The sequence below is a fragment of the Hyperoodon ampullatus genome, assembly GCF_949752795.1.
Source record: "Hyperoodon ampullatus genome assembly, chromosome: 5".
NCBI classification, from domain to species: Eukaryota; Metazoa; Chordata; class Mammalia; order Artiodactyla; family Ziphiidae; genus Hyperoodon; species Hyperoodon ampullatus.
The window spans coordinates 43475121-43501619 of NC_136918.1; the positions used below are offsets into that span (position 1 = coordinate 43475121).

At 44.7% G+C, this 26499-nt stretch overlaps 1 protein-coding gene across 1 annotated transcript; it reads left to right on the forward strand.

Annotated features, from left to right (window-relative positions):
- Nucleotides 1–348: 348 nt before the first annotated feature.
- LOC307053723 (olfactory receptor 8K5-like) lies at nucleotides 349–25637 on the forward strand (the record flags this gene model as incomplete). Its single annotated transcript, XM_079705216.1, has 2 exons — nucleotides 349–1113; nucleotides 25356–25637. 2 exons carry the CDS (start codon nucleotides 349–351, stop codon nucleotides 25635–25637), a joined length of 1047 nt encoding a protein of 348 aa, XP_079561342.1.
- Between the last annotated feature and the right edge of the window lie 862 nt (nucleotides 25638–26499).

The window sequence follows — 26499 nt, forward strand, 5'->3', positions numbered from 1 at the left end:
TCCTCCAGGTGATACACTCACTATTTCCTGGGGGAGCCCACTTTGTGCTCAAATAACTTCAGTGGTTATGACACCGCAGAATGCATTTTGGGACTCAGTAGAGCATAGGTCTGTCTCGGTGCAGAAAGAAAGCAGCGAGAGGCAGAGTGATAGGTGAGGAAAAATTTACTAGTATAGGACGCTTGTGAGAAATACAAGCGGTAGGCAAGGGGTGTCACCCGAGAGCTTAGTGGGCTACAGTTTTTTGCTTTTGTTTTTTTCTGTCTATACATATTACACTTTATTTAGATGACACCACAAGGAAGCTAATAACAACCTGTTTCTTTCCAGAAAAGCTAATTGGACTAAATGGGCCAACAGAATCTATCATCGCTGACTAAATTCATTCTGATGGGAGTCACAAGGCATCCTGAGCTGCAGGCCCCACTTTTCGGGGTCTTCCTCATTAGCTACACAGTCACAGTGGTGGGAAGTCTGGGAATGATCATCTTGATCCAAGTGGATTCCCACCTACACACACCTATGTACTTTTTTATCAAACACCTGGCTTTCACTGATCTTGGTAATTCTACTGTCATTTGTCCTGAGATGCTGGTAAATTTTGTTGTGGACCAAAATACCATTTCCTATTATGCATGTGCCACACAGTTGCCTTTCTTCCTTATGTTCATTATCTTGTCAGCCATGGCCTATGACTGCTATTTGGCCATCTGTAACCCTCTGCTCTACAATGTTGTCATGTCCCAGAGACTTTGTCATGTGCTGGTAGGCACTCCATACCTCTACAGTACCTTTCAAGCACTAATGTTCACTATCAAGATTTTTACATTGACTTTTTGCGGCTCTAATATCATCAGTCATTTCTACTGTGATGATGTTCCCTTGTTACTTATGCTGTGCTCAAGTGCACAAGAAATAGAATTGTTGGTCATACTATACAGTTTTATAATCAAAGGAAAAGGGAGGAGGGAGAAAAGACCACCTTCCTCATTTTTGAATAGACATCAAACTTCCATCATCAGCTCCTCCTCCACGTTGGGCTGGGGGAGTTTTCTTGTTCCTACTTGGTCATACTGGGACTGTCATGGTGCTATGGAAATGGTCCAAAAGGTGGTAACATACTAAAATATGGTAAATCATCTCAGGTTTCAGTATAATGTCACCTTTTCCCTATATTTTTGTTTTTAGTTCGTGCATAGAAGCATGTCCTAGGAATCGATAACTTACTGACCTCACTGGGCAGGATGTGGACCTCATTCCACCATTGTTTTATTGTTTGAGGAGCATGCCTCATGCTTTTGTTGCATGGTTTTCTTGCTACAAAAGTGTACTTTCTTGAGTGATGATTAACTTACAGGGGTCTCCCATACTTTTTTTCTCTATTTACAATCCCCTCGTGAGATTAACTATTTAATCACGTACTTTGTCCCTTTACTCTGTCCCTATCAGTTAAATATCTATTCTGAATATTAAAATGAACTTAATAGTTTCTAGTCCCATCTTCCAAAGTCATAGAGAATGAGTCCCTTCTCACTTTCCTAATGATTGTTCTTAGGGTGCTTGCCCAAGTCAATCAGATCCCTTTCCTGCCCTGTCTTCTGTTCTCCTGCTCATGGAGCAGCATGGATGGATGGAGTGCATGTGTGTGTGTGCATGCACACACACATGTACATATGTATTGGGACGTGTAAGGGAGGGAGGAGAGGAGAAATTTACAGCAGTTCTGAATTTAAGACCATGTAAAAACCATGTGAAAGAGGGAGTAGAAAATTAGGCAGACCACACTGCCCAGGACATTATGTGCCAAGCTAAAAAGGTTGGGCTTTTAGGTAGGAGAATCATACAGCCTGATTGGCAATTTAGAAAGATTATTCTTCCTATATTGCAGAGGAGACATTTGCAGGACCAGGACAGGAAGGCCCATTAAGAAAATACTGTAGGAGTCCAAATGAAGGATGATGAGGTCTGATCAAATCAGAGCCACAAAGATGGAAAAGCAAAGACACGTTCAAGAAGTGTTCAGGTGAGAACTAAAGACTTGGTGATGGATGTAGACTTTGAGGTGGGAGGGAGCAGAGATGATGCCAAGGGGTGGTGGGACAGGCGGCAGATGGAACATCTCCAAAATCCTGCCACTGCCAGAAATGTTCATTCCAGGGCCTCAGAACCCTCCCAAAGGAGTCTCTGCAGAGAGAGAAATGATACATTAACTGCAGGAGCTGGCAAGGAGTGAGGAATAGGAAACACTAATTACAGGCCAGGATAATGAACCAGCAGGTCTGGGATCAGCTGCATGTAACCTCAACTCATCTGCTGCTGCAAATGGCCAAGGGAGGATGCGAGGGGAAGAGTGTGGGCAGGACAGTTTGCAAATGCTAAGGGAGCAGCTCAGCGCAGAACTTGGTGACATGAGTCTGATATGCTTGGCACTTCGGCTCTGGTTTCTGGGGCCCTTGGGGTGCCAAATGCACTGTAGCCAGCTGGCCAGTTGTCCAAATGTCACTTATGCCTCTAGGCCTCTAATTACGAGGCTCCCCTTTAGCCTTATAGCTACACTCCATTAGGGGCTTGCTGGCCACATGCACAGGAAATGGATTAGAGGCCATTAGACCATCCAGGATGAAAAAGGTCAGGTCTTGCCTCCTGGGAGAAAAGACTAAACTCCAGCTTTGTAATGTGCTGCTTGAAGCCAGAGAAAGATCTCAGGACTAGGAAAGAGTCCCAGCCCAGCTATATGGGCTTGAGCAAGCAAATTGTTTCACTTCGCACAGTCTTGGTTTGCTTATGGGGCATAAATAAGCAATGTTCCCTAACTGAGAACATCGGATATGATATCGGAGCCAAGGGGGTATGCATCTCAAGAGCTGTTGCTACTGTTGCTGATGTTAACTGCTAACCTGAATGTATAGGTGGTGGACTGGGAGTGAAGAAACCAAGGTTTTAGTCCTATTTCTGCTAGTGTGCTGTAGGACCTTGGGCAAGTCACTTCTCTCTAGGCCTCAGGTTCTTCATCTGAAAACTGAAGGGACTGGTCTAGCTCAGTGATTTTTAACCAGAAATATACACTAGAATTGCCTGTGGAGCTTCTTAAAAATGCAGGTACCCACATCCCACCCTGTTATGTTGAAGCAGATTCTCAGTGGATATTAGATGCTCACTGAGAACCACTGGAATGGATGGTCAGGTGCCACCTGCCTCCCACCTCTGCCTACCTGCTCCCCCCACACCTGGAACGACTTGATCCTTGCCCTTGAGATAAGCCTCCCCACAGCCTCCAGCACTGATCCTGTCCTCAAGCTCTGGATCTCGGCATCAAGCCCCCGGTGCCGAACTGTCTCTGACCTCCTGATTTAGTCTCAACCCTGAGCCCGAGCCAGCTGCTGAGATGTGGTCTCACCTCGTTTCCTGAGGGAGCTGCACTGCTGGGCTTGTCCAGCACTGATTGGCAGAGCATTGTTTTGCTTTTCTCAGCATCTGGGGTCCCATCCCCCAAATCCAGACTAAGGGGAGGAGACCTGCTATTGGCTGAAAATTGCCTTGCTCTGGACCACCTGCTAGGAGCATCAAAATATCCCCTGCTGTTGGACCCCTCCTGTGGTCGTGCCACACCAGTCTCCATCTGCCTCACAGAGAACCCCACTCCCATCCAAGATCCGTGTTGGACCCTGTGATGTGGCTTCCTTCCCAGGACTGCTTGTGGCCTGTTGCCTGACCAGGCAGGTGGCATTTTCTGCCTTTAGTGTGCCTTAGGCCTATGGCTTCATTCCTTTCCTATTTCAGCCTGATTTCTGCTCTGTCCAGCTGCAGCTGTGGTCATTTTAATGAGCTCTGTCCCACCATGTGATTTCTGGTATCCCTCCCAGCTGAAAAGTCAGAACCAGGGAGGTTGTTTGGGACCTAGTCTCTCTGGGACTGGGTTTCTCCTCTGGACAACATGAGTGCCAACATCTGCCTTGTAGAAGCACTATATCTCTTACTCGAATGCTGCTCGCCATCTACGGACTGAACTAAGTCCTACTCATCCTCAGGCCTCCGACCTTAGACGTTGCTTCTAAAGCAGGTCTCTCTTACCAACACTGCCCCACCACTGTTATGTGCTCTGATGCAACCTGTACTTTTCCTTTCAACTCCTTAAACTCATGTAATTGTTAATTACACACTTTGAAGTCTCTCTCCCCTACTAGGTCATAAGGTCTGTGAGGGCAGAAACTGCCTTACTCACCAACATTAAACCCCCCATGCCTGGCACATAGAAGACAGGGGACGTGTCTAATGACTGACAGATGAGACATTGGATGTGCCTCGTCACAGAGCAGGTGCTCAGTGAACATTATCCCTCCTCCCTGCTCCTAGAGAATACCACTGAGCCAATCCCAGGATGTGAGCACCCACCCAGCACAGGGGAGCACCAGGGCATGGCTGACCTGGTTCTTGGGGTCTGTGCTGGCCTTCCTTCTGGGCCCTGTGCAAGCTGCCACCCTGGCAGGAGCCACAAACACCTAGAAGTCTGGTGAGAATGATACCCATATAATTCCGAACATCAAAAGAATCCCACCTGAGGATCTTTTTAAAAATACCTGTACCTACACCCAACCCATAGATACTTTGTTGTAATTCATCTGGAATGCAGCCTGGGCTTTGGTATTGTTCAATAATCCCCCAGGTTTTCCCTGTATACAGCCATGGATGAGAATGATTGGTTGGGTTCCATCACCATTTTCCAGATACAAAGGTGAAGCACAGGAGGGCAGGGAACTGGCCCAAGAACACACAGTAGCTATGGCATAGCTGGATGGAGCTAGAACTTAGAAGACCTAACTTTCCACCACGGCTCCTCCCACTGTACCAAGTAACAAACTGAAATTCCCTTTATCAATTGCAGAGGCAGCTTTCCTGTCATCAAACAAGGCTGGGGGCAGAGAGCTTGTTTTTTTCTACCCTGGAAAATCTGTTATTAAAAGCTTGTTTATGCAAGAAGGGTATAATTAAAAGTGAATGAGTGTAATTCCTTTATCACAATGAATATTAATTAAAGGTGAACACAGCATCAATATTCATTTAGAGGAAGACAGAGGCTGAAAAGAACACTGCTCGTAGTAGGGTTGTCCATCACCTCAGAAAGTAACAGATGACAGGACCCCAATAGCAGAATGTTGCTCTATTTTTCTCACATCCTCTCAGATTTAGAAGTTAGCCAAAATACAAACCTTTTGTCAGGTTGGGCTCCATGACCAGGCACAATTGCATGGGCACAGCCCTGTCTTGTTCAAGACACAGCTCTCAGAAAGTTGTGGGTTCTTTTTTTTTTTTTCTTCCTGCGGTACGCGGGCCTCTCACTGCTGTGGCCTCTCCTGTTGCGGAGCACAGGCTCCGGACGCGCAGGCTCAGCAGCCATGGCCCACGGGCCCAGCTGCTCCGCGGCACGCGGTATCTTCCCGGACCGGGGCACGAACCCGTGTTCCCTGCATCGGCAGGCGGACTCTCAACCACTGCGCCACCAGGGAAGCCCGTGTTTTTTGTTTTTTTTTATACATCTTTATTGGAGTATAATTGCTTTACAATGTTGTGTTAGTTTCTCCTGTATAACAAAGTGAATCAGCTATATGCATACATATATCCCCATATCTCCTCCCTCTTGAGCCTCCCTCCCACCCTCCCTATCCCACCCCTCTAGATGGTCACAAAGTACCGGAGCTGATCTCCCTGTGCTATGCGGCTGCTTCCCACTAGCTATCTATTTTACATTTGGTAGTGTATATATGTCAATTCTACTCTCTCACTTCATCCCAGATTACCCTTCCCCCTCCCCATGTCCTCAAGTCTATTCTCTACATCTGAATCTTTATTCCTGTCCTGCCCCTAGGTTCATCAGAACCATTTTTTTTTAAGATTCCATATATATGTGTTAGCACAAGGTATTTGTCTTTCTCTTTCTGACTTACTTCACTCTGTATGACAGACTCTAGGTCCATCCACCTCACTACAAAGAACTTGTTTATTTTTATGACTGAGTAATCTTCCATTGTATATATGTGCCACATCTTGTTTATCCATTCATCTGTTGATGGACACTTAGGTTGCTTCCATGTCCTGGCTATTGTAAATAGTGCTGCAATGAGCATTGTGGTACATGACTCTTTTTGAATTATGGTTTGCTCAGGGTGTATGCCCAGTAGTGGGATTGCTGGGTCATATGATAGTTCTATTTTTAGTTTTTTAAGGAACCTCCATACTGTTCTCCATAGTGGCTGTATCAATTTACATTCCCACCAACAGTGCAAGAGTGTCCCCTTTTCTCCAGACCCTCTCTAACATTTATTGTTTGTAGATTTTTTGATGATGGCCATTCTGATTTGTGTGAGGTGATACCTCATTGTGGTTTTGATTTGCATTTCTCTAACGATTAGTGATGTTGAGCATTCTTTCATGTGTTTGTTGGCAATCTGTATATCTTCTTTGGAGAAATGTCTATTTAGGTCTTCTGCCCATTTTTGGATTGGGTTGGTTTTGTTTGTTTGTTTTTGTTTTTTGCAGTACTCGGGCCTCTCACTGCTGTGGCCTCTCCCATTGTGGAGCACAGGCTCCGGATGCACAGGCTTAGCGGCCATGGCTCATGGGCCCAGCCGCTCCGTGTCATGTGGGATCTTCCCAGACTGGGGCATGAACCCGTGTCCCCTGCATCGGCAGGCAGACTCTCAACCACTGCGCCACCAGGGAAGCCCCGGGTTGTTTGTTCTTAAGCTGTAAAGACTATTCGTTATGTGGGGTCAGCATACTGGAGGGGCAACTGGCCTCATCGGCCCTCTTGGAAAGAGAAGAGCCAAACAGACTGATAACCAGCTGTGTTGTTCTGGCCCCTGAGCACTGGGACAGTGGCAAAAGTACATCATTTCCCAAGGAAGAATTCCCAAAGCCATGGCAGGTCCCCAGATCTTACAAATCAGACTCAGTGCAGGGTGGGGGAGGACAGGACTTTTGAAAATACAGATTGCCAGGTCTCACCCTGGTCCTACTAAATCAAAATCATTTTGGACTGAAGCTTAGGAATAAGCATTTTAACAAATTTTCGTGTTAATGCTGATTGCTAGAATTTCTAGCCAAGCTGAAGAGCTTTTTTTTTTTTTTTCTCTTTAGCCAGGTCAGTTAGGGTCTTATATCATTTCATTTATTGATTCATTCATTCATCTGATAAATATTTATTAACCACAAGGCACTGTGCTAGGCATGGTGAAGACAGAGACCAGTACTCTGTTGTCTAGTTCCTTCTGGTCTATCAAGAAAAACTACACATTAGAATTGTAATTATAATACACAGTGATGACTGCTGTCACAGAGGGAGGAATATAATAGCATAGGAGCACAGAGACAGGTGAACTCAGCTCTGAATGGGGAGTCCAGGAACACTTCACAGAGAACATTAATGGAGCACTCATGTGAGTAGCATGTTCTCACAGCAGAGATGGTGTGGAATCTTGGTGAGACTGCTGGAGAATGGACTTAACTGGAAGGCAGAGAAAGTGATGTTCCGTGAGGTTGATGAGTACTAGGTTGTGAAGAGTGTGAATGCCACGCAAAGGCATTTGGATTTCATCATGTCAAAGGGGGAAAGACATTCAAGAGACTGACCTACACATTGGTGGGTTATGGTGAGAATTCATTGAAGCACTGCAGGCTTAAATGCCTCTTCATTGCATCAGACTTAGGCTCAAACAAGCATTTGGAGGATTTTAAAAAGAAATATCAAATAGGAGGTTGACATCTACTTAGGAGCCAAGATAGTGTTTACCAGGAGTTGAGAGAAAGAAACCATGTCTTCCTAGAGAAACCGAGTGTGTCCTAAATAGGCAGGGAGGAGAGAGAAGGTATTTCAGGCTGGGCAAGGCTTGGCACTGGGTCCAGCAGCACTTCTCAGCAAGGGCACTAACCGTTATCATAGACCGAGAAGGTCTTGATAGGTTTTTTTAGCTGTGGGCAAGCTCCTAATGAGAAGGGGTCATGTTTGGCCACAACAGTGCAAATGGAGCAACAGTGTGGTGCCAGCTCTGAGGACCAGGTGGGCGTGAGCCCTATACTCATACTGGTCCCATGTGGTAAATTTTAAAAGGGAGGAAACACATTCTCTTCTTTCTGAGACTCGTCTTACAGAATCAGAGTTCCTCAGCTCTGGAGGGCCCATAGAGCTCCTGCATACCAACTCTTACAGCTCAGAGAATGTCTGAGGGTACAGGGACCTGCCCACAGTCACTCTGCCATCTAATCCCACCTGAAGCGTGACCTTTTCCCTAACAGTACCCTCCTCTATTCCCTGGTTAGCACACTCAGCGGCACATTGGAGTAACCTGGAAAGTTTTAAAAATATTTATGCCTGGGTCCCACCCCCAGTGATACTGACTCAATTAATGTGGAATGGGGCCTGGGTGTTGAGAGTTATCAACACTACCCAGGTAATTCTAATGTGCAGCAAAGCGTGAGACTCACAGCTCCATTCTTAGCTTTAAACAGTCAACCAATAAGTATTAGAAGGAAATTAGTGACTCAGTAATTGAGGTGTTAGCTAAGAATGCTATTCTCATTTTGATGAAGGATTCTTATTTTTCTTTTATACATATCTTGCTGATTTTCCTTTCAAACTCTGAAAGCAATCCACTTATTGCTGCAGTCCAAACAACACAATAAATATATTTTTCTATGATATAAAACTAAACCATGTCTATATTTTCCCCTATTTATAACGATAAAAATGGTAACCTCCTCTTCGCCACATCATACATAGGAATCATTTTGCATTTGGGATCTAGCATAATATTGATTTATTTTTTATAGTCAACAGTTATTAGGATTTAATTAAAAATTGTCTCTCTGCAATAATTTTCTCTTGTATTCATTTTGCATTTTGATGGACTATAGCTTTCAGAAATTCTTACAATAAGAGTTGTTGTACAGACTTTGTATTCTAAAATCCTTTTATTTTGACCTTACATTTTAATGTTTATTTGGGTTGTTAAAGAATTCTAGGCTCAAAATTATTTCCTCTCCTAATATTGAAGATATTATTCCATTATCTCTTATAGCCATTATTGGTCATCAGAAACTTGTTGTTTATTTGATTCTTCCTTCTTTGTAGGTAATATCTTCTGAAGCTTTCAGATTGTTTTTCTGTTCGTTGTCCAAAATTTCATTAGGATGTGTCTAAGGTTGAATTTTTGTTTTGTTTCGTTTACTCAGAAGCAAGGTGTCCTTTTTTGAATCTAAAAACATCTTTCTCCAGGACTGGGGTATTTTTTTCTACTATATTTTTGATTTTCTCTCTTTTGTTTTGTCTGTTCTCTCCATCTTCAACTCATATTCAATAAATAGATAGTGGACTTTTGACTCTGTCTTCCACATGTCTTAACTTTCTCTGCATGTTTTGTCTCTTGGTCCTTCTGTTCTAAAAACTGGTGGAATTGCTCATCTCCAGCTTACAACACACTCATTTTCTCTTTAGCTATGTCCAATGTGCTCTGCACTCATTGATGTACTTTTTCTTTCCAACAAGCATATTTTATCATTTCTGAAATCTCTAATTGGTACTTTTTCATAACATCTTGTTCTTGTTTCATAAATGTAAATATTAATTACATTTTCCCCCATTTTTATCTATTCCACTTTCTCTTTCCTAGGGAGCTAATTTTTCTGTTTGTTGGGTTTTATTCCCTTCTTATACAATGTTTGTTATCCTTAAATCTTTAGCAATTCTTAGTAATGTGCTCAACTTTTATTAGAGGTTGCCTTTAATGCCACCTGAGGTTGCATTTTCTTTACCAAAATCTGACTCTAGCCCTGTGGTGGAGTGGCGGGATGTGCTGTAGACAATGAGTTGTGCCTGTGGCCAGACTTCTGGATGTGGGAGCTCCCAATTGCTCCTGGTTGTCGCAGGTACTGCCCTTCTTTGCAGCCCCAGCACTCAGAGGCTCCATCCTGATCTAAGGGCACTCACCCATGCAGCTTGCTGTTGGCTCACTGAAGGGAGGAAGTGGGGATGGATAGCACTAGCAGTGGGTCTTGAGACCGTCGGGACCTGGGGAAGTATACAGCTGATGCTCACATAAAGAGGAAGTGTCTCTCTTTGAATTTTATTAGAACTGGGCTCAGAGACAGATGAGGAATATATAGACCCAGCCAGAACTTAACTCCAAGTCAAAAGGACCCCAAACACTTCACTGTATTTCTTCTCCTTATTCTAGGAATATATCTATATCTATATATAGATATCTAGATAGATAGATAGATAGATAGATAGATAGATAGATATAGATATAGATATCTGAATATCTATATAAGGTATATGCTATGTCTACAGATATATAGATAGCTAGACATATATACTAAATATTTCTACGTATATATTTAAATATGTACATAAAGTGTTTTACATAAGACTTGGCACTCAATAAATGAGAGCTACTATAAAGAAGCATCATCAACATAATGTATTACTGCCACCAAAAGTCAATACTATCTGCTTATTTTCTCTATCTCTACTCTTCCTTTAAAATCCGATTTTGAGCTGGAATTGGTCTCAGAAGCCATTTACTTCAATCTCTTCATTTTTAAAGGTTAATAAATACATTAACATTTTCAGGTTAATTAAAACATTCTCATTGCAGAAAATATAGAAAATGCAGAAAAAGTAAAATAATTTAAAGAAAAAACTTTTATCCATAAGCCCATCACAGTTAGCACTGTCAGCTCCATAATTTATGAACTGTGGCCCACAGAGGAGAAATGGTCAGCCAACAATCTGACCTGTCAACAGGTCATTGGCCAAGTGTCCTCCATACCATCCTCTGTCCTTCTCTCTGAGACAGGAAGGCTGTGCTTTGTTCTATTGGTTAGAGGAACACATGACTGACTACAAGCCTGGGTAGAGTTACTGTCCCTGCCTGCCCATGCCCTCTTTCCTGCCCATAATCACGTTGGTCACAGCAATGTCTTCCTCTTGAATTCCATGACCTCGAGGAGCTGAAGAAATCATTCGGCTCTTCGCTTGTCTTAAACTATTAGTGTGGCATGTGTTTTGTTAGTACAGGTGTAGAGGTCATGCTAAAACCAGTCTGGGGGAGAGGAATGGAGAGAGCTGCGGGACTGTGCAGTTTTTCCCCTGCACCACCTGGAAAACTCCTCTAAGAAGCTCCATTGTCACCCCCAACTTGAAGTCCTTCTTCCTCTGCCCAGGCAATTGGTCAGTCTCAGCTCTGTGCTCCTTAGCAGTTAGTGCATTTCTCCCTACAGCATTTATAGGGTGTGTGTCTATAGGTCTGTATCACCTGTTGGATTATGAATTTCCTAAAGACAAGGATCCAACACCTAGCACAATTCCAGGCTCATAGCAAGGGCTTAATAAAAGTCTGATGAATGAATGATTGAATGTTTGAGTGAATAAACTTCACTGAGGAGCTTTAGCAAATATTCCAGAAGCATTTTGAAATATGTACCATAACTAAACCATTTAACTAGCCTTCCTTCTATTAACATAGGCGTTTATTCCCTGACTTACCACCGAGTCAGGGGTGGAAAATGTGAGTGGCATGTATTCTAACACCATAATTTTTGCTTGAATTTGTTCTACAGAATCCTAGAAGAGTACTAATCTATGTTCCTGAACTTCTCCAGTGTCAGGGATACACCTGCCCTCCAATTCACCCTATTTCAAAATCAGAAAAATCATCATTTTTAAAGAAAGTATCCTAGGAGATAGAAAGAGATTTGAATTTTAAATTAAAGGTTTAGATTTGAGGCCCAGGTCTACTATTAACTGGCTGTTGTGTTCATCTCTTTACTATTCGAAGCCTCATTTCCTTATCTTGAAAATAATAATAACTGCCAGAGCAGGGTAGCGGTGAACACAAAGTGTGAAATGAATACAAAAGTATTTTGTGAACAATGAAACAGTGTACATATTTAAGGGTGGAAAGGAAGGGAGGATGGGAAGTTAGTAGGGACACAGATATCTGTTTTAAATGAAAGAGAATATCTGTCAGAACAAAAGAGAAAAGATTCTTCTCCAAAGAGGAGGAAATCACTGGAATCATGGAATGCTGTGTCACAGGGGATTAGAATGCCTTGCTTACAGTCACATGGGGTCAGTGGAGAGAACAGTTTCATAACTACTGATGCCCCGTCCTTCCTGCCTCCTTCCTCCCACCTTTCTGGTCTTGTCTCGAAGAACACAGGCTCTGAGATGCACTGCCTAGATTTGGGTTCTGATTCTGCCACTGACTGAACCCCCAAAAGTACTTCACTTCTCTGTCACTTTCTTCATCTGTGAAATCAGAGTGATAATAATATCTCCACATAGGATCCTCCCTTCCGTTATCCAATTTTATTTCCACAGTCTATCATTGCAACTTCCTTGGATTTACTCTCATCTCCTTTGCTGCTCCTTCTCCTCTGTGTGCTGTACTCACTTTGCAAGATCACACCCTAGTGAATCATAACTCTCCCCACACCCTCTGCCTGCCCTTCTGCAGCTGAGTGGAGCTTGAGAAAAATTCAGGACCACACTGACTGACCTGCCTTAGATGCAGGACCAAGGACCACAGGTGTGCCCTTAAGAACACCCAGCTGCTGTATTGTATCCCCTTAGAACACCCACTCTCCCACCCTGCTAGAAACAACTTCACAACATCCTCCTCCTCAATCTGCCTTTACCCACACTCTCAGCTAATGGCCTTGCTTTTCACATCACTGAGAAAATAGAAGCAATCAGAAGAGTATTTGCATGGACTCCCACAAATCTATCTATAAATCTGCCAGCATTTTCAGTGTTCTACCTTCCATTCTGTTACTAAAGATAAATTGTCCACCTCTTATTGAAAGCTATTATGGTTGAACTGTGCCCTCCAAAACTGTATATTGAAATCTTAACCCTCAGCACCTCAGTGAGCTTATTTAGAAATAGGGTCATTGCAGATGTAATTAGTTAAGATGAGGTCATACTGGAGTAGGTTGAGCCTCTAATTCAATACCACTGGCTGGTGTCATGTGAAGGGGAAATTTATTCACAGACACACACAGGAAGAATGCCAAGTGAAAAGAAAGGTAAGACCAGGGTGATGTGCCTACAAGCCAAGAAATGACAGATTTCCAGCAAACCACCAGAAGCTAGGGGAGAAGTTGCAAACAGATCCTCCTTCATAGACCTCAGAAGGAACCAACCCTGCTGACACCTTAACCTTGGGTTTCTAGCCTCCAGGACTGTGAGAAAATTAATTTCCACTGTTGAAGCCACTCAGCTTGTGGTACTTTGTTCTGGCAGCTCTAGAAAACTACAACAAAAGCCAACCCTTCAGTCACCTAAAGTGACTAGATTCTACCCCGTTTAGACTACCCTGAGACATTGGTCCAACAGCATTTTACTCCTATAGCATTAGTATCATTAGTATCATTCTCATCGGCTCCACACAGGCTGTTATTTGTCCGATCTCAAAAAAAAAAAAATTGTTTTTAACTTCCCTTGACCGTGCTTTCCCTGCCTTCTACCATTCTTTTCTCTGCAACACTTTGCAGCAAAACTTCTTATGTTGATATACTCATTGTCTCCGATTCCTCTCTTATCTTTTCTTAAACACACACAAACAAGGCTCTCATGCCCTTTACTCCACATAAAGTGTTCTTGTCAAGGTCACCAATGGCTTCCACATTGCTACGCCCACTGACCAACTCAGTCCTGCTCCTACCTGAGCCACCAGTGACATTGGACACAGCAGATCATTGCTGCCCCCTCAAGACACTTCTTCCATTGGCTTCTGGGACTACACACTCTTGGCTTTGTCCTCCCTTTCTGACTGTTCCTGTTCATTCTCCCTGGATGGTTCCTCATCTTCTCCCAGACTCAGGGTCCTGTCCTTGGTCCTCCTCTCTATCTACCTACAACATACAGCCCCTCAGTGAGCTCATCCAAGCTCAAGGTTTAATTACCATCTATGTACCAAAGACTCTTAAATGTATACTTCCAGCTGAGCCGCTCCCCTGAACTCCAGGCTCATGTAGCCAACTGCCCACTCCAAAAAATACCACAAATGTAACATGTCCCAAACTGAACTTCCGATCTTCCTCCAAAAGCCTAGAAGGCTAGAAACCCAAGGTTAAGGTGTCAGCAGGGTTGGTTCCTTCTGAGGTCTATGAAGGAGGATCTGTTTGCAACTTCTCCCCTAGCTTCTGCATTCTTCTCCATCTTGGCTAAGGGCAACTCCATTCTTCTAGGTGCTCAGACCAAAACCTGGTATTCGTTTTTTGTTTCTTTAAATTTTTATTGGAGTATAATTGCTTTACAATGTTGTTTTGGTTTCTACTGCACAGCAAAGTGCATCAGCTATACGTATACGTATATCTCCCTTTTTTTGGAGTTCCTTCCCATTTAGGTCACCAGAGCATTTGTATTCGTTTTTAACTCCTTACTTTCCCTCCCGCCACAGATCCAAGAAGTGCTACTGACTCAATATTTAAAACATATCTGGAATCTAAACCTTTCTCATCCCCTCTCCTAAGCTATCATCATGCTTCACCAAGATTATTGCAACCACCACCTAACTGGTCTCCCTACTTCTTCCCTTGCATCCTACACTCTATTCTCAACACAGCAGTCAGGTCCTGTAAAACATAGCTCACCTTAAGTCAAGTCCTCCCATGGCTTCCCACTTGATAAGAGAGAAAGCTGGGCCCTTCCAATGGCCTCCTGGTCCCTTCATGGCCTCTGACCTCATTGCTGGGCTGCTCCAGCCACAGCAGTCCTTGCTGGTCCCAGAGCATCCAGGTTGCTCTCACTGCAGGGTCTTTGCACTGGAACACTGGTCCCCCAGGTAACCACATGGATAACTTCATTACCATCTCCTTTTCCTCTCAAATGTCACTTCCTCAATGAGACCTACCTGGACCAACTATAAAATTGTGATTCCTGCTCTCAGATGCTCCCTTTCCCTCCCCCTGCCCCATCACTTCCTAGTGTACAATATAATTTACTTATTCATTATGGTCCTGTATTCTCTGTCTCCCTGTACCAGAATGTAAGCTCTGGAAGGTAGGGGTTTATTTTTCTGTTTTGTTTTATTTATAGATTTATTAAGTGCCCAATAAATATTTGTTGAATGAGTGAATAAATGAAAGGATGAATATAAAGTGTCTAGAATAGTGTCTGGTGCAAAATATGTGCTTAAGAATTATTAGCCATCGTCAGTATTACCTCGCATTATTGAATGGGAAATCAGGTTTTGCAGGAGGAGATCTAAGAACTTGGCTGGCAGAGTGCCCCTTAAAGGAAAGACACTGGGTGAGGAGGGAAAACTTGCCAATTAATGAAGCTTATCCAAGGCTCATTTATTTCCAGTTGACTTTGCATGGACTCTTTTGTTTTTCCTCTGACTGCTCTCTTGTGCCAAACTTGGATGAATCCCTTGGACCTACCCTGGCAGGACTCTGCTAGAATCACTGCTCTGTGCTTCTCAGGAGAACCTCAGGCCCAATTTAGCTAGTGGGAAACAGAAATTAATAACCTCAAAGAAATCTCAGCCTGTCTCTGCTGCTACCTCATTTCCAGGATTTTTCAGTCTTTAAGAGGCTATAGGAGAATTAGGTCCAAACCCAAGAGCTGGTAGTAGTTAATACTACTGAACAAAGGACACATAGATTCTGCCCAGCCCGTCAGACATTCCCATGGTCAGTAGAGAACACAAATGGTTTATAATTTTTTTTCGATGGAAGGGTTTGCCGGGAAACTGATTGAATGTGATTTAGGTTTTATAGGACCACTCTGGCTGTAATTTTTTAAAATAGAGTGTAGAGGGGAAGTAGGGAAAGCAAGTAGGAGGCTATTGCACTAATCTTCCTGAGAGCTCAGATCACAGTAGAGAAGTAAGAAATGGTTGGATTCTGGATATGTTTTGAAGGTAGAGTCCATAAGATTTCCTGACTGGTTGGATCTATGGTATGAGAGAAAGAGAGAGGTCACAAAGACAGCATGGTTTTGGGGCTGAGCCCCTGGAGAGATGGGAGCTGTCATAGCACCTCATGTGACCCACAGGACACTCTTGGTATTGAGAAGGTGTATATGGCTGGGAGGCGGGCAGAGGAAGGGTTGCATTAAATTGTTTTATACACAAATATTGCAAATATGTCTTCTTTAAAGCAGACAGACAAATGTTCTTCAATTTTTCCTAGAAACAAGAGAGAAGGTTTTGTCCTCAGAATTCCTAATAATTAAATTCTCCTTTCCCTACTCTTTTTTTTTTTTTTTACTCTGTCCGGGAAAATTCATTTTCTGAATAATTTGCACAGAATAGAATAGCTCAAGTCTAACATATTGTTGAATAAAAATGCAACTTTAACAATGTCCACACACTCACACCCCTTCCTGAGTGAATTCAGACCCTCAACATGCAGGTCTTGTCTGAAAGCATCAGTGATGATTTAAAGCCCACCCAGTGAGAGGGGTGGGTATTCAAAGGACTGAGAGGGCTACTGGGGAGAGAGAGGGGCTATACTCTACATTCCTTAGCATTTGGGGTGAGGATGAGCCCCATTTTCTCGTCCAGAGTCCCCTGGGCTGTCAGACTTCTGCCACTACACAGTGTCAGCCTGTCCACTGACAGCATCTCGCCCAGCCGGAGCCTAACACGGAGGAAAGGGCCTTGTTGGAGAAGAAAGGGGAAAAGAGTGGAAATGAGGGTCAAGGGTCTCCCAGCTCCCCATTACTAATATTAAACTTTTTTTTTTTTATGTTGGGGTAGGAGTTTATTAATTTATTTATTTATTTCTGCTGTGTTGGGTCTTCGTTTCTGTGCGAAGGCCTTCTCTAGTTGTGACAAGTGGGGGCCACTCTTCATCGCGGTACGCAGGCCTCTCACTATCGCGGCCTCTCCTGTTGCGGAGCACAGGCTCCAGACGCGCAGGCTCAGCAGTTGTGGCTCATGGACCCAGTTGCTCCGCGGCATGTGGGATCTTCCCGGACCGGGGCACGAACCCGTGTCCCCTGCATTAGCAGGCAGACTCTCAACCACCGCGCCACCAGGGAAGCCCCCTATTAAACTATTTTGTGTATGTAACATATGACTTGAAAATTCGGGATCACATGGAACAGTAAGATCAAACGGAAACTTTCAACTGGTTGTCTTAGGAATCAGTTTGCCTGGGAGGCTCAGGGCACTGTGGGGAAGAACACATACAGACAAGGGACATGAGACTGGGGGGTGTCCTGGGGTGCTGCCCTCGCCAGCAGCGTCCCACCTACATTCTCCACACGATGGCGCTTGTCTGCCCAAAGCTCAGTGGAAGACTTTGGATTTTGTTTGAATAACGGAGGCTGCAGTCCCATCCACTTATCTTCCAGGAGAAAGACTACGAAAAATGTCATGAAGAACCTAGGGGTAAGATAGGAATAAAGACACAGACCTACTAGAGAATGGACTTGAGGATATGGGGAGGGGGAAGGGTAAGCTGTGACAAAGTGAGAGAGTGGCATGGACATATATACACTACCAAATGTAAAACAGATAGGTAGTGGGAAGCAGCCGCATAGCACAGGGAGATCAGCTCGGTGCTTTGTGACCACCTAGAGGGGTGGGATAGGGAGGGTGGGAGGGAGGGAGACGCAAGAGGGAAGAGGTATGGGGATATATGTATAGCTGATTCACTTTGTTATAAAGCAGAAAGTAACACACCATTGTAAAGCAATTATACTCCAATAAAGATGTAAAAAAAAAAAAACAAAGAAGGAATGTGGATGGGCAGGGCCAGCCTGGTTGCAATTTCCCACCGAGCAGGACTGAGGTCCATCAACTCTGCTTGAAGGTAACTTCCTCATATTTGTGATGTTTGGAACCCTGCGTCTGTGTCTCCTGCCACAATAGGCCGCAAAACCATTCTAACAAAAACAGAAGGAAGATTGTATGTCAGCAGAGCACTTTGTAGTGAATACAAGGTGTTCAGATATGTTTTATGATTTGATTTTCAAACTAGCCTGGACTGGAAATTCATGTCTGTCTCATTCATTGTATCCACAGTGTTTGGAGCAGGGAGTGGCACATAGGCTCTAATGCATATTTGACAAGTAAATGAACACTGTGAGGCCAGAAAAGGAATCATTATCCACATTATATATCTGAGGCCCAGAGACTCACAGTTAATAAATGGCAGAGCCAGGACCAGACAGAGTCTCCCACCCCAAGGTCATTGCTAGTTATTCTGTCCTCTGATGCTTCTAGGTCACTAGCCTCAGGAAGCAAAGAACCCCAAAGCCATGAGTGTGTGGAGCCGCTGTACAGTGCACAGAAAAGCAGGCAGCAGGGGTTTTCTAGCAAAGAGAAAGATATTCAAAGAAAACTCAGGACCAAGATGTGGACATATAGCTGGCAAAAAGCTCCATCTCCTCCCTGTGCAGCCAAGGTGTGTTCCAGCAGGCAGGCACTGGCTGGAAACATACGCAGCTCTTCAGCCTCCCCTGGAGCAGAGCTTGAGAATGCAGCCTTTTGCATGGCTGAAGTGCTCACAGGAAACCCAGATCCAAAAGCATTACAGTTATATCTAACTGATCCTTCGTGGTCCGCTATTTAGTTATCAGCCATGGTAAGACTCGGGATTCATCACTCCTGCTACTTCTTCTCTAGGGGAAATAACAAAGAGTTTAGCCTTACCACAGATTAGAAAGCTAATGTGCATAGCTGACCACTTTGAGTGAATACATGGCATTAGGTTCTTAAGGCTGAGAAGAACTCTGAGTGGTCCATAGTCTGGGTCCCTAGACACAAGGTCTGAGAACCTGCTGAAATAACATATATATTACGAGTGTTCTGGAGGACAGGGTCTATGGTTTCCATCATATCCTCACAAGGGTCTCTGCTCCAAATCTAGCCACTGAGGATCAGAAATTACCTCCTTAGCCCCCCGGCTGCCCAGCTTTGGTCAAAGCCCCAGGGGTAGGGCATAGATACCTTGCAAGACAGCCCATCCATTTCCTGTGATCAATACCTACCCCCAGAGAGTGAGGGGTGGGCAGCTTGTCCCACTAGGACCTGAATAAAACACCTCCCTCCATGTGTCCAGCACACGGGATCAGAACCAGAGCTGCAGCATAACAATGCTGGGACGGCCTCGGAAGTATATCAGTAGGCATCATGGGGGCTGCTTTTCAAATATGCATATTTAAAGACAACTAATGACTAGTTCCCCCAAAGTGAGGGAAAATTCTTTTTAATAAGAATTGCTGCTCATATGTCTCAGAAGAGCCTCTTATATAGAAGCCAGGTCTGGAGCTGGTGGCGTCCATCAGCCCCAATTCTAATGGACCACCCACAAGGTGAGGTTTCAGCAACGGAGGTAAAGCCCCAAGTTTGTGCAAAAATAGATCCTCTCCTGCCATCTGGTGTCTAACACTATTAATGCACCTTTCACAACATACATCGTATCACATTCCCATCTCTCATTTTTCAAGGGTTTCAGAACTGAACTTAGTTTAAACTCCACCCTTTACTTACATGAAGTCTGGGCTCAGGAATTGTATAAGCATGTGTCACACAGTTTATCAGTGGCAGAGCCCAGATTGAGGCTTAAGCCTTTCCACTGTCCTTCAGGAGCTCTTTCCCATCCTGTGCAATGTTCCGTGTTTAACCTTCCCTATCACTTTGCCCTTTTCCTAGGACAGGAACTTTCCATCTGGAACCAAGGTCCGGGCTGACTGTTCTCCTCCGTACTCCCACAGCTCCCCACTCTTCCCTCTGTAACAGCATTCTGCACCCAGATTATCCCCACCAACTTTTCTGTGTCCTTCACTCAACAAGAGGCCCTTGAGAGCAGAGACAGTTCACAGCCCTGGAGCCTAGCGCACGTGCACTGATGAGAGAAGTCGCCCCTCACCCAGGTAAGCAGCACCCTTGCTGCACCTGTCATCACGACCATTGTCTTCCTGTTCTGTGCTACGGAACCCCATGCTCCTGGGGTTCTGAAGAGAATGGACATGGGTCCCCTCATGCAGAGCTCTGGTGGGTAGGAGGCCCATCCAGGACAATACTGAGTGAGGAATCTTACAAACAGGTGCCCTAAGGGCAAGAAGAGAACATGGTGAGGCCGTCAAGCTCAGGGTAGTTTCGGAGAATAATGTTCAAGGCAGTTTCTGAGACTTGAAGGTGAATTCAGGAGAACCTAGGTGGAGAGCACTTGGGCAGCAGGAACAGCCAGGCCCAGAGGTGCAAGCAGGCAGGTGTGTTAAGGGTATACCTGGAGGGCAGAGAAATTTGAGAGTTGTGGGGAGAAAAAGCCTAACCCAAGAGCCTCACAAGGGCCAAGTGACAAAGGTCTTTTTATTTATTTATTTATTTATTCATTTATTTATGGCTGTGTTAGGTCTTCGTTTCTGTGCGAGGGCTTTCTCCAGTTGTGGCAAGCGGGGGCCACTCTTCATCGCGTTGCGCGGTCCTCTCACTATTGCGGCCTCTCTTGTTGCAGAGCACAGGCTCCAGACGCGCAGGCTCAATAGTTGTGGCTCACGGGCCCAGTTGCTCTGCGGCATGTGGGATCCTCCCAGACCAGGGCTCGAACCCGTGTCCCCTGCACTGGCAGGCAGATTCTCAACCACTGTGCCACCAGGGAAGCCCAACAAAGGTCTTTAATGCCAGGATCTGGGAGCTTAGCCTCAGTTTCCAGGGACAAGATGCCTGTGTAAAAGATTTTAAGGAGTAGAACAATGAGATGGGGTCTGGGCAGCAGTGGGTTGGATGAATCAGGAAACATTAAAGAGTGTGGCCCAGGGGAAGTCTGTAGAGCTGCTGTTCTCGCACTTCAGTGTGCTTTAGAATTTCTAGGAGAGACAGCTTGAATGCAGATTCCTAGGTGCCCTCCAGAGATTCTGATTCAGTAGATCTGGGCTAGGGCCCTGGACTTTGCACTGTCAGCAAGAAGCAAACTCTTTGGGCGCTTCTGATACAAATGGCTTAAGGGTACACTTGAGAAACCACTGGAGGAGAATGAGAGGAGGAGAGAGCAGAGGTCAGAGGTCAACATGTAGGGGATGGGAAGTGAAGGAGATGAGATGCCTCCCAGTGGTCCTTGAGGGAAAACAGTTGGGGGACGGGAAAGGGAAGGGAGAAGCAGCGCCTGAAAAACCAAAGGAAGAGTGCTTTCAGAAGCAGAGACCAGTTTCCCAAAACAAACTCAATGAGACAGTTAAATTAGGTACGAACAGAAAACAGCGTTGGTCAGATTTGGGCAACTTAATCTATGCTCTGCTTTATATATTTTTTTAAGTCATTCATTTGCAAACCTTGATATTTTAACTATAATTGGAAACCAATCTTCGTATTCTATCTCAAATCTGATTACACTGATTGCACCAAGTGAAACTCACAAACCTCCCGTACCACCTGGGAGATCTTTGCAAGACTAAAGAATCCTAAATCTTCACCCCCTCGGAGGTCTTGGGGGTGAGGTGGGGAGCTGTCCATGAATCATCCTCATGATCAGTTAGGTTTGGAAATCTTTGGATGTGTCTGATTCCCATCCTAAGCTACTAAGGAGAGACAGAACGTTTTTCCTTGCACTTCATGATCATTCAGAACTATCGGATTATGCCTTTGGTGAATATGACAAACTACATGCTTGAAAGTATGGCTAATTATGGTCTACTAATAGCATTTACTCGTGTTGCATAATGTTGGAAGACTTGCTTAAATTTATAAACTCCTTTTCTTAAAAAAATTTAGTTTTCAGTATAAATCTAATCACTATATATCTATTCTTTCTAATCTTTTCAAATGACTGTAGTTATGAGTAGTATATCTATGTGCAATGATTCTGTGGATGTTATGAAGAGAGACAGATAAGACAGTAAGAGGTGGTTTGGAACTAAGTCATCACACCGAAAGAACACATCACAAATGAACAAATCATGCACCATCTTTATCTTTAAGGTTTAATTTTATTAGTTGTCATGTCTCTTTGAGTTATAATTTACATATTATAAAGTTCACCCATTGTAAGTATACAATTTGATGATTTTTAGCTAATTTATAGGGCTGTGTAACCATCACCCCAGTTTCAGAACACTGCTGTCACTCCACAAAGTTCCCCCATGCCTGTTAGCAGCCCTACAGCCCAAATAAACCTCCGAGCTGCCTTCTGCCTCTAATGTTTTGCCTTTTCTATAAATTTCATGTAAATGGAAACACGAAGTATTTAGTCTTTCATGTTCGTCTTCTTTCACTTAACATAATGTTCATGAGGGTCGTCCTTGTGGTTAACAAATACACATAGTTCACTCCTTACTTTTAGCTCTTACATTTCAATCTAAATCCGTTTTTAATTCATTTTTGTGTTTCACGTGAAGTAAGGGTGTAAGTGTATACATGTATGTATGTATGTATGTCTGGATGATGGATGGATTTTTGCATATGGATATCCAGTTGTGTCACCACCTAAAAAGGATATCTTTCCTCACTGAATTGCCTTGGCACCTTGGTTGGAAATCACTTGACCATAAATGCGTAGGTTTATTTCTGGACTCTTTCTGCTGTTCCATTAATCTACATGTCTATCCTTGTAGGAGAGGTATACATTGATTTGTGAAAACTTTGTTTCAGTTTTATATATTTATATATATACATACATACATACATATATATACACACACACACTAGATTACTGTGTAAAATGTATTTCTTACTAAGGATTGTGGTAAAGATATTTTCTTGAAAAATATTTATCTAGGCATTGCCAGATAATATTCACAATAAGATATTAAAAAAAGGGGGTCCTAGAATAGTCTTTCAGGATGCATAAGGATGGTGGAGCATGAGTGCAGCCTCACACTTCACAGAAGGGGAAACTGAGGCCCAGGGGTGGTGGGAAGGAAGTAATTTACCCAAAGTTACACCAGAAAGCAACCCAGGTGTCCTTCCTGGAAACCCCCATCTTCTCAATGCACCAGCTGTTCCTCCCTGTTCTTTGGCAATTCCTTAAGCCATTTCCACCCCGCCCTCCACTGAAGTCATGCTGGCAGCAGCTGGCAGAGCCCTCGTGGGCACTCAGCTTGGCAGGAGTCTCCGTCTTTCCTCAGCCTCCCCTAGGAGACTCACTGAAAACAGTCTCCCCAGACACTGCGTTGCCAGCAGGGCTGCCCCAGATGACTGTTCCCTGTGCTCCTGCCCCTCCCTTTCCAGGGACACTGGAATTGGCTTTTTTTCAGGGACTCTTCTCAGAATGGAAAAAAGAAAGCTGTGCCATCGATGTCAAATGATTCTTACGCAATGGCGGCATCTTGATGAGAATCGTATAAATAACCCCAGAACATACGGATTGTATTTCCCTCGATTTACCCAGTAATGTAATAAGTCATGGCCATGGAGTAAGGCTGCTACCCGGCCCTGGCACTCGGAACACTGGAAAGAGCCGTCTCCCCACCCCAGGGACCTCTTAGCCGGGAACTCTCCTATCCACCTCAAGTTCCAAGGGCACCTGCCCTCAGCAAGGCACAGGCTGTGCTGAGTCACGCTGACAGCATCCCAGACAGACCCCGGCCCTCCTTCAGAGGAAGATTGTGCTTCTAACCACACAAACTGGGCAGAAGATCTGCTCATTAGTTCATTCACTCATCCATCCATTCAACTAGTATTTATTGAGCACTGTTGTGGGGGGCGGGTGGGGGGAGTAGGAAAATCACAGCGAACAGAAATCACAGTCCTGCTCTCATGTCCAGTGAAAAGACTTTCTAGCACTCCAAGTTATCAAAGCTTTTGAATAGGGGCGAGTTCCCAGCAGAGGTTGATAGAGACTCAAGCAGCAAATGAAGAATTGGGTGGCTGATTCCCAAGATTCCTCCCAAGGGCAAGGTTTCATGAGGTTTTAAGTTCTTGGAACACTGCCCCTGCTGCCCGCGCAGGTATCTTTGGATGACACCTGCAGAAGCTTAGACCCAGAGTTTTTGTTGGAAGGCCTGGGTGGTCCCTGGAGAAGAAATAGTGGATCCAGGAAAAGCAGATGCCCATCTTTCCTGCTGAGAAAACCCTTTCCATTCTTATTTTTATATCCTGTTTTTTCTGTCTCTTCAGAAGAGATCTGAGAACTTTCTCCTGAGTGAGGAGGATGAACCTGAAGAGTAAAACAAAAACACACAAGCATAAAAGTTCTGGACAAACTGTTTCCATTGGGGGAAACTCCATAAAGGATGCACAGGATGCTCTGTATTATTTCTTTTCTTTTTTTTTTTTAATGCGGTACGCGGGCCTCTCACTGTTGTGGCCTCTCCCGTTGCGCAGCACAGGCTCCGGATGCGCAGGCTCAGCGGCCATGGCTCACGGGCCCAGCCGCTCCGCAACACGTGGGATCTTCCCGGACCAGGGCACGAACCCGCGTCCCCTGCATTGGCAGGCGGATTCTCAACCACTGCGCCACCAGGGAAGCCCTGTATTATTTCTTCTAACTGAATGTAAATCTACAATTACTTCAAAGTAAAAAGTGTAATTAACTCCCCCAAAACTTTTTGATTACTATACTACACATATGTAAGATGTTACCTTTAGGGGAAAAGCAGTGACGGACTTAAGGATATCTATACCTTTTTCCAACTTTTCTGTAAATCTGAAATTAATTCAAAATAAAAAGTTTGAAAACAAGTTTTAAAATGCAAGAAAATGCTTTTGATTTTCTTGCATTTTAAAGGGTTGGGGACAGAGCACGGGGTTAGGAATTAGTAGACACTGACTTTCTGTGTGACCCTGGGCAAGTCCTTTCTCCTCTGGCCCTCAGTTTCCCCATCTGTACAGTGCAGGTGTTCCACAAGACGATAATGTCCTATCCTATCTATGGTCGTACATTTATGGTCCTGTATTGGTATCACTCTCACCCTATTCTCTTTACCCCTTCCCAGCCCAACCTCTCAGAGTCTCCATCCATAATGCAGGGATAAATAACATTTACTTTTTTAAAAAAATTTAAATTAAAAGTGAAAGGAAGCAGTGGATGCCAGGTACCTGCTTAGTAGTAAGCACTCAGTAAGTGTGGGATTCCTACCCCTTGCCCCTTCCTTTCCCACAGAACAGAGCTCAGTCTCTGAGCTCCTCCCCCTTCCCCCCATCCACCTCCACAAACCCCTCCCTCTCCCTCTCCCACTCCCCCACTCCGTCTACATTCCTCTCTCCAGCATCTCCCTGTACCCCCCATCCTCCTCCCCACTCCTTCCTTCTCCCCCTCCTCATTTCCCTCCCCCTCCCCACCATCTGTGCCTGGAACTAGCACATAGCCTTTAACCACAACTTGGGGGGCTCTCACTGTGCTTGTCAAGAAGCAGAGCTGAATACTCAGGTCCTCAGCTTCCTTTTGCGTTGTTTCCCTAGAACAGTGGTTTTCACACTTTGGGTGCATCAGAATTACCTGGAGAGCTTCTTAAAACGCAGATTGCTGGGGCCTGCCCCTGGAGTTCCCGTTCAGTAGGCGTGATGCCAGACTTCAGAGAATGTGGGTCTCCAGCAAGTTCTCAGGTGATACTGCTGCTAGCAGGGGTTCCCTGCAAACCCAGAGGAGAGCTAGAGGCCCCATGTTCCAGAGGAAAAGCAGACTTGCCAGGGAGCTTGGCCCTAGGGCCTGAAGCCAAGGAGGAGAAGGAGATGCAGGCCTGACAGATGGGACGGGGTCTGATAGGAGATCAGGGCAGGGACCGCCCCCCACCCCCACCCCAGGAGAGGGGTTTCTCCAGCTTTTCCTCTTTTTTCTCCCTTCCCACCTGAAATGAAGCACTGCCCCCACCCCCGCACCCCTCACTCCCACCCCTGGGAAGTCTCCAGAGCCAGGTGAGGACGGGCCCAAGCTGAAGTGCTGACTGCCAGGGCAAAGGGAGGGAAAGGGAGCAGTGCGGGAACATCTCCAAAGCCCAGGACTCACAAGCTGGGAGGGGAGTGGAATGGAGTCCATTTCAGACAGATTTGTTGGGGGTGTGTTCCTGGTGCTTGGGGGACTGCGTAAGTAGAAGCTTGCCTGTGGCTGTATTTGTCAAGACGCCTGTGTGCTCTAGTGGAAAGTGAGGTGGGAGATGAAGAAGGAGAAGAATAGCCAACTTTTATTAAGTGTTTATGTAAGTGCCAGGGCCTGAGTAAGCACATTCTAGTCTCCAGGAAGTAGGTATTATCCCCATTCTCGCATAGTTACTGTTCCTCACTTATGCAGGAACCCACCCCAGCCCACGCCTGTCACGTCACAGTCAAACTGTGCTCTCTGCACTGTCATGACCTCTTCAGCTCTGCACCCACTACAAGCGGTGAGACTTTGACCAAGTCAATTTTTCTGAGAACCAGTATCTCTGCCAGTAAAAAAAAAAAAAAAAAAAAAAAAAAAAAAGTCAATATTGAGTGCTCCCAAAAGAATTTTGAGGCACAGATAAAACATCGAGGTGAAATGATGAGGTGAAATGCAGGTAGCTGTGCTGTGTGTATCTCAGCCCCCCACCTAAAGGTTAATAGCAATGACCCTGGCCTCTGACATTCA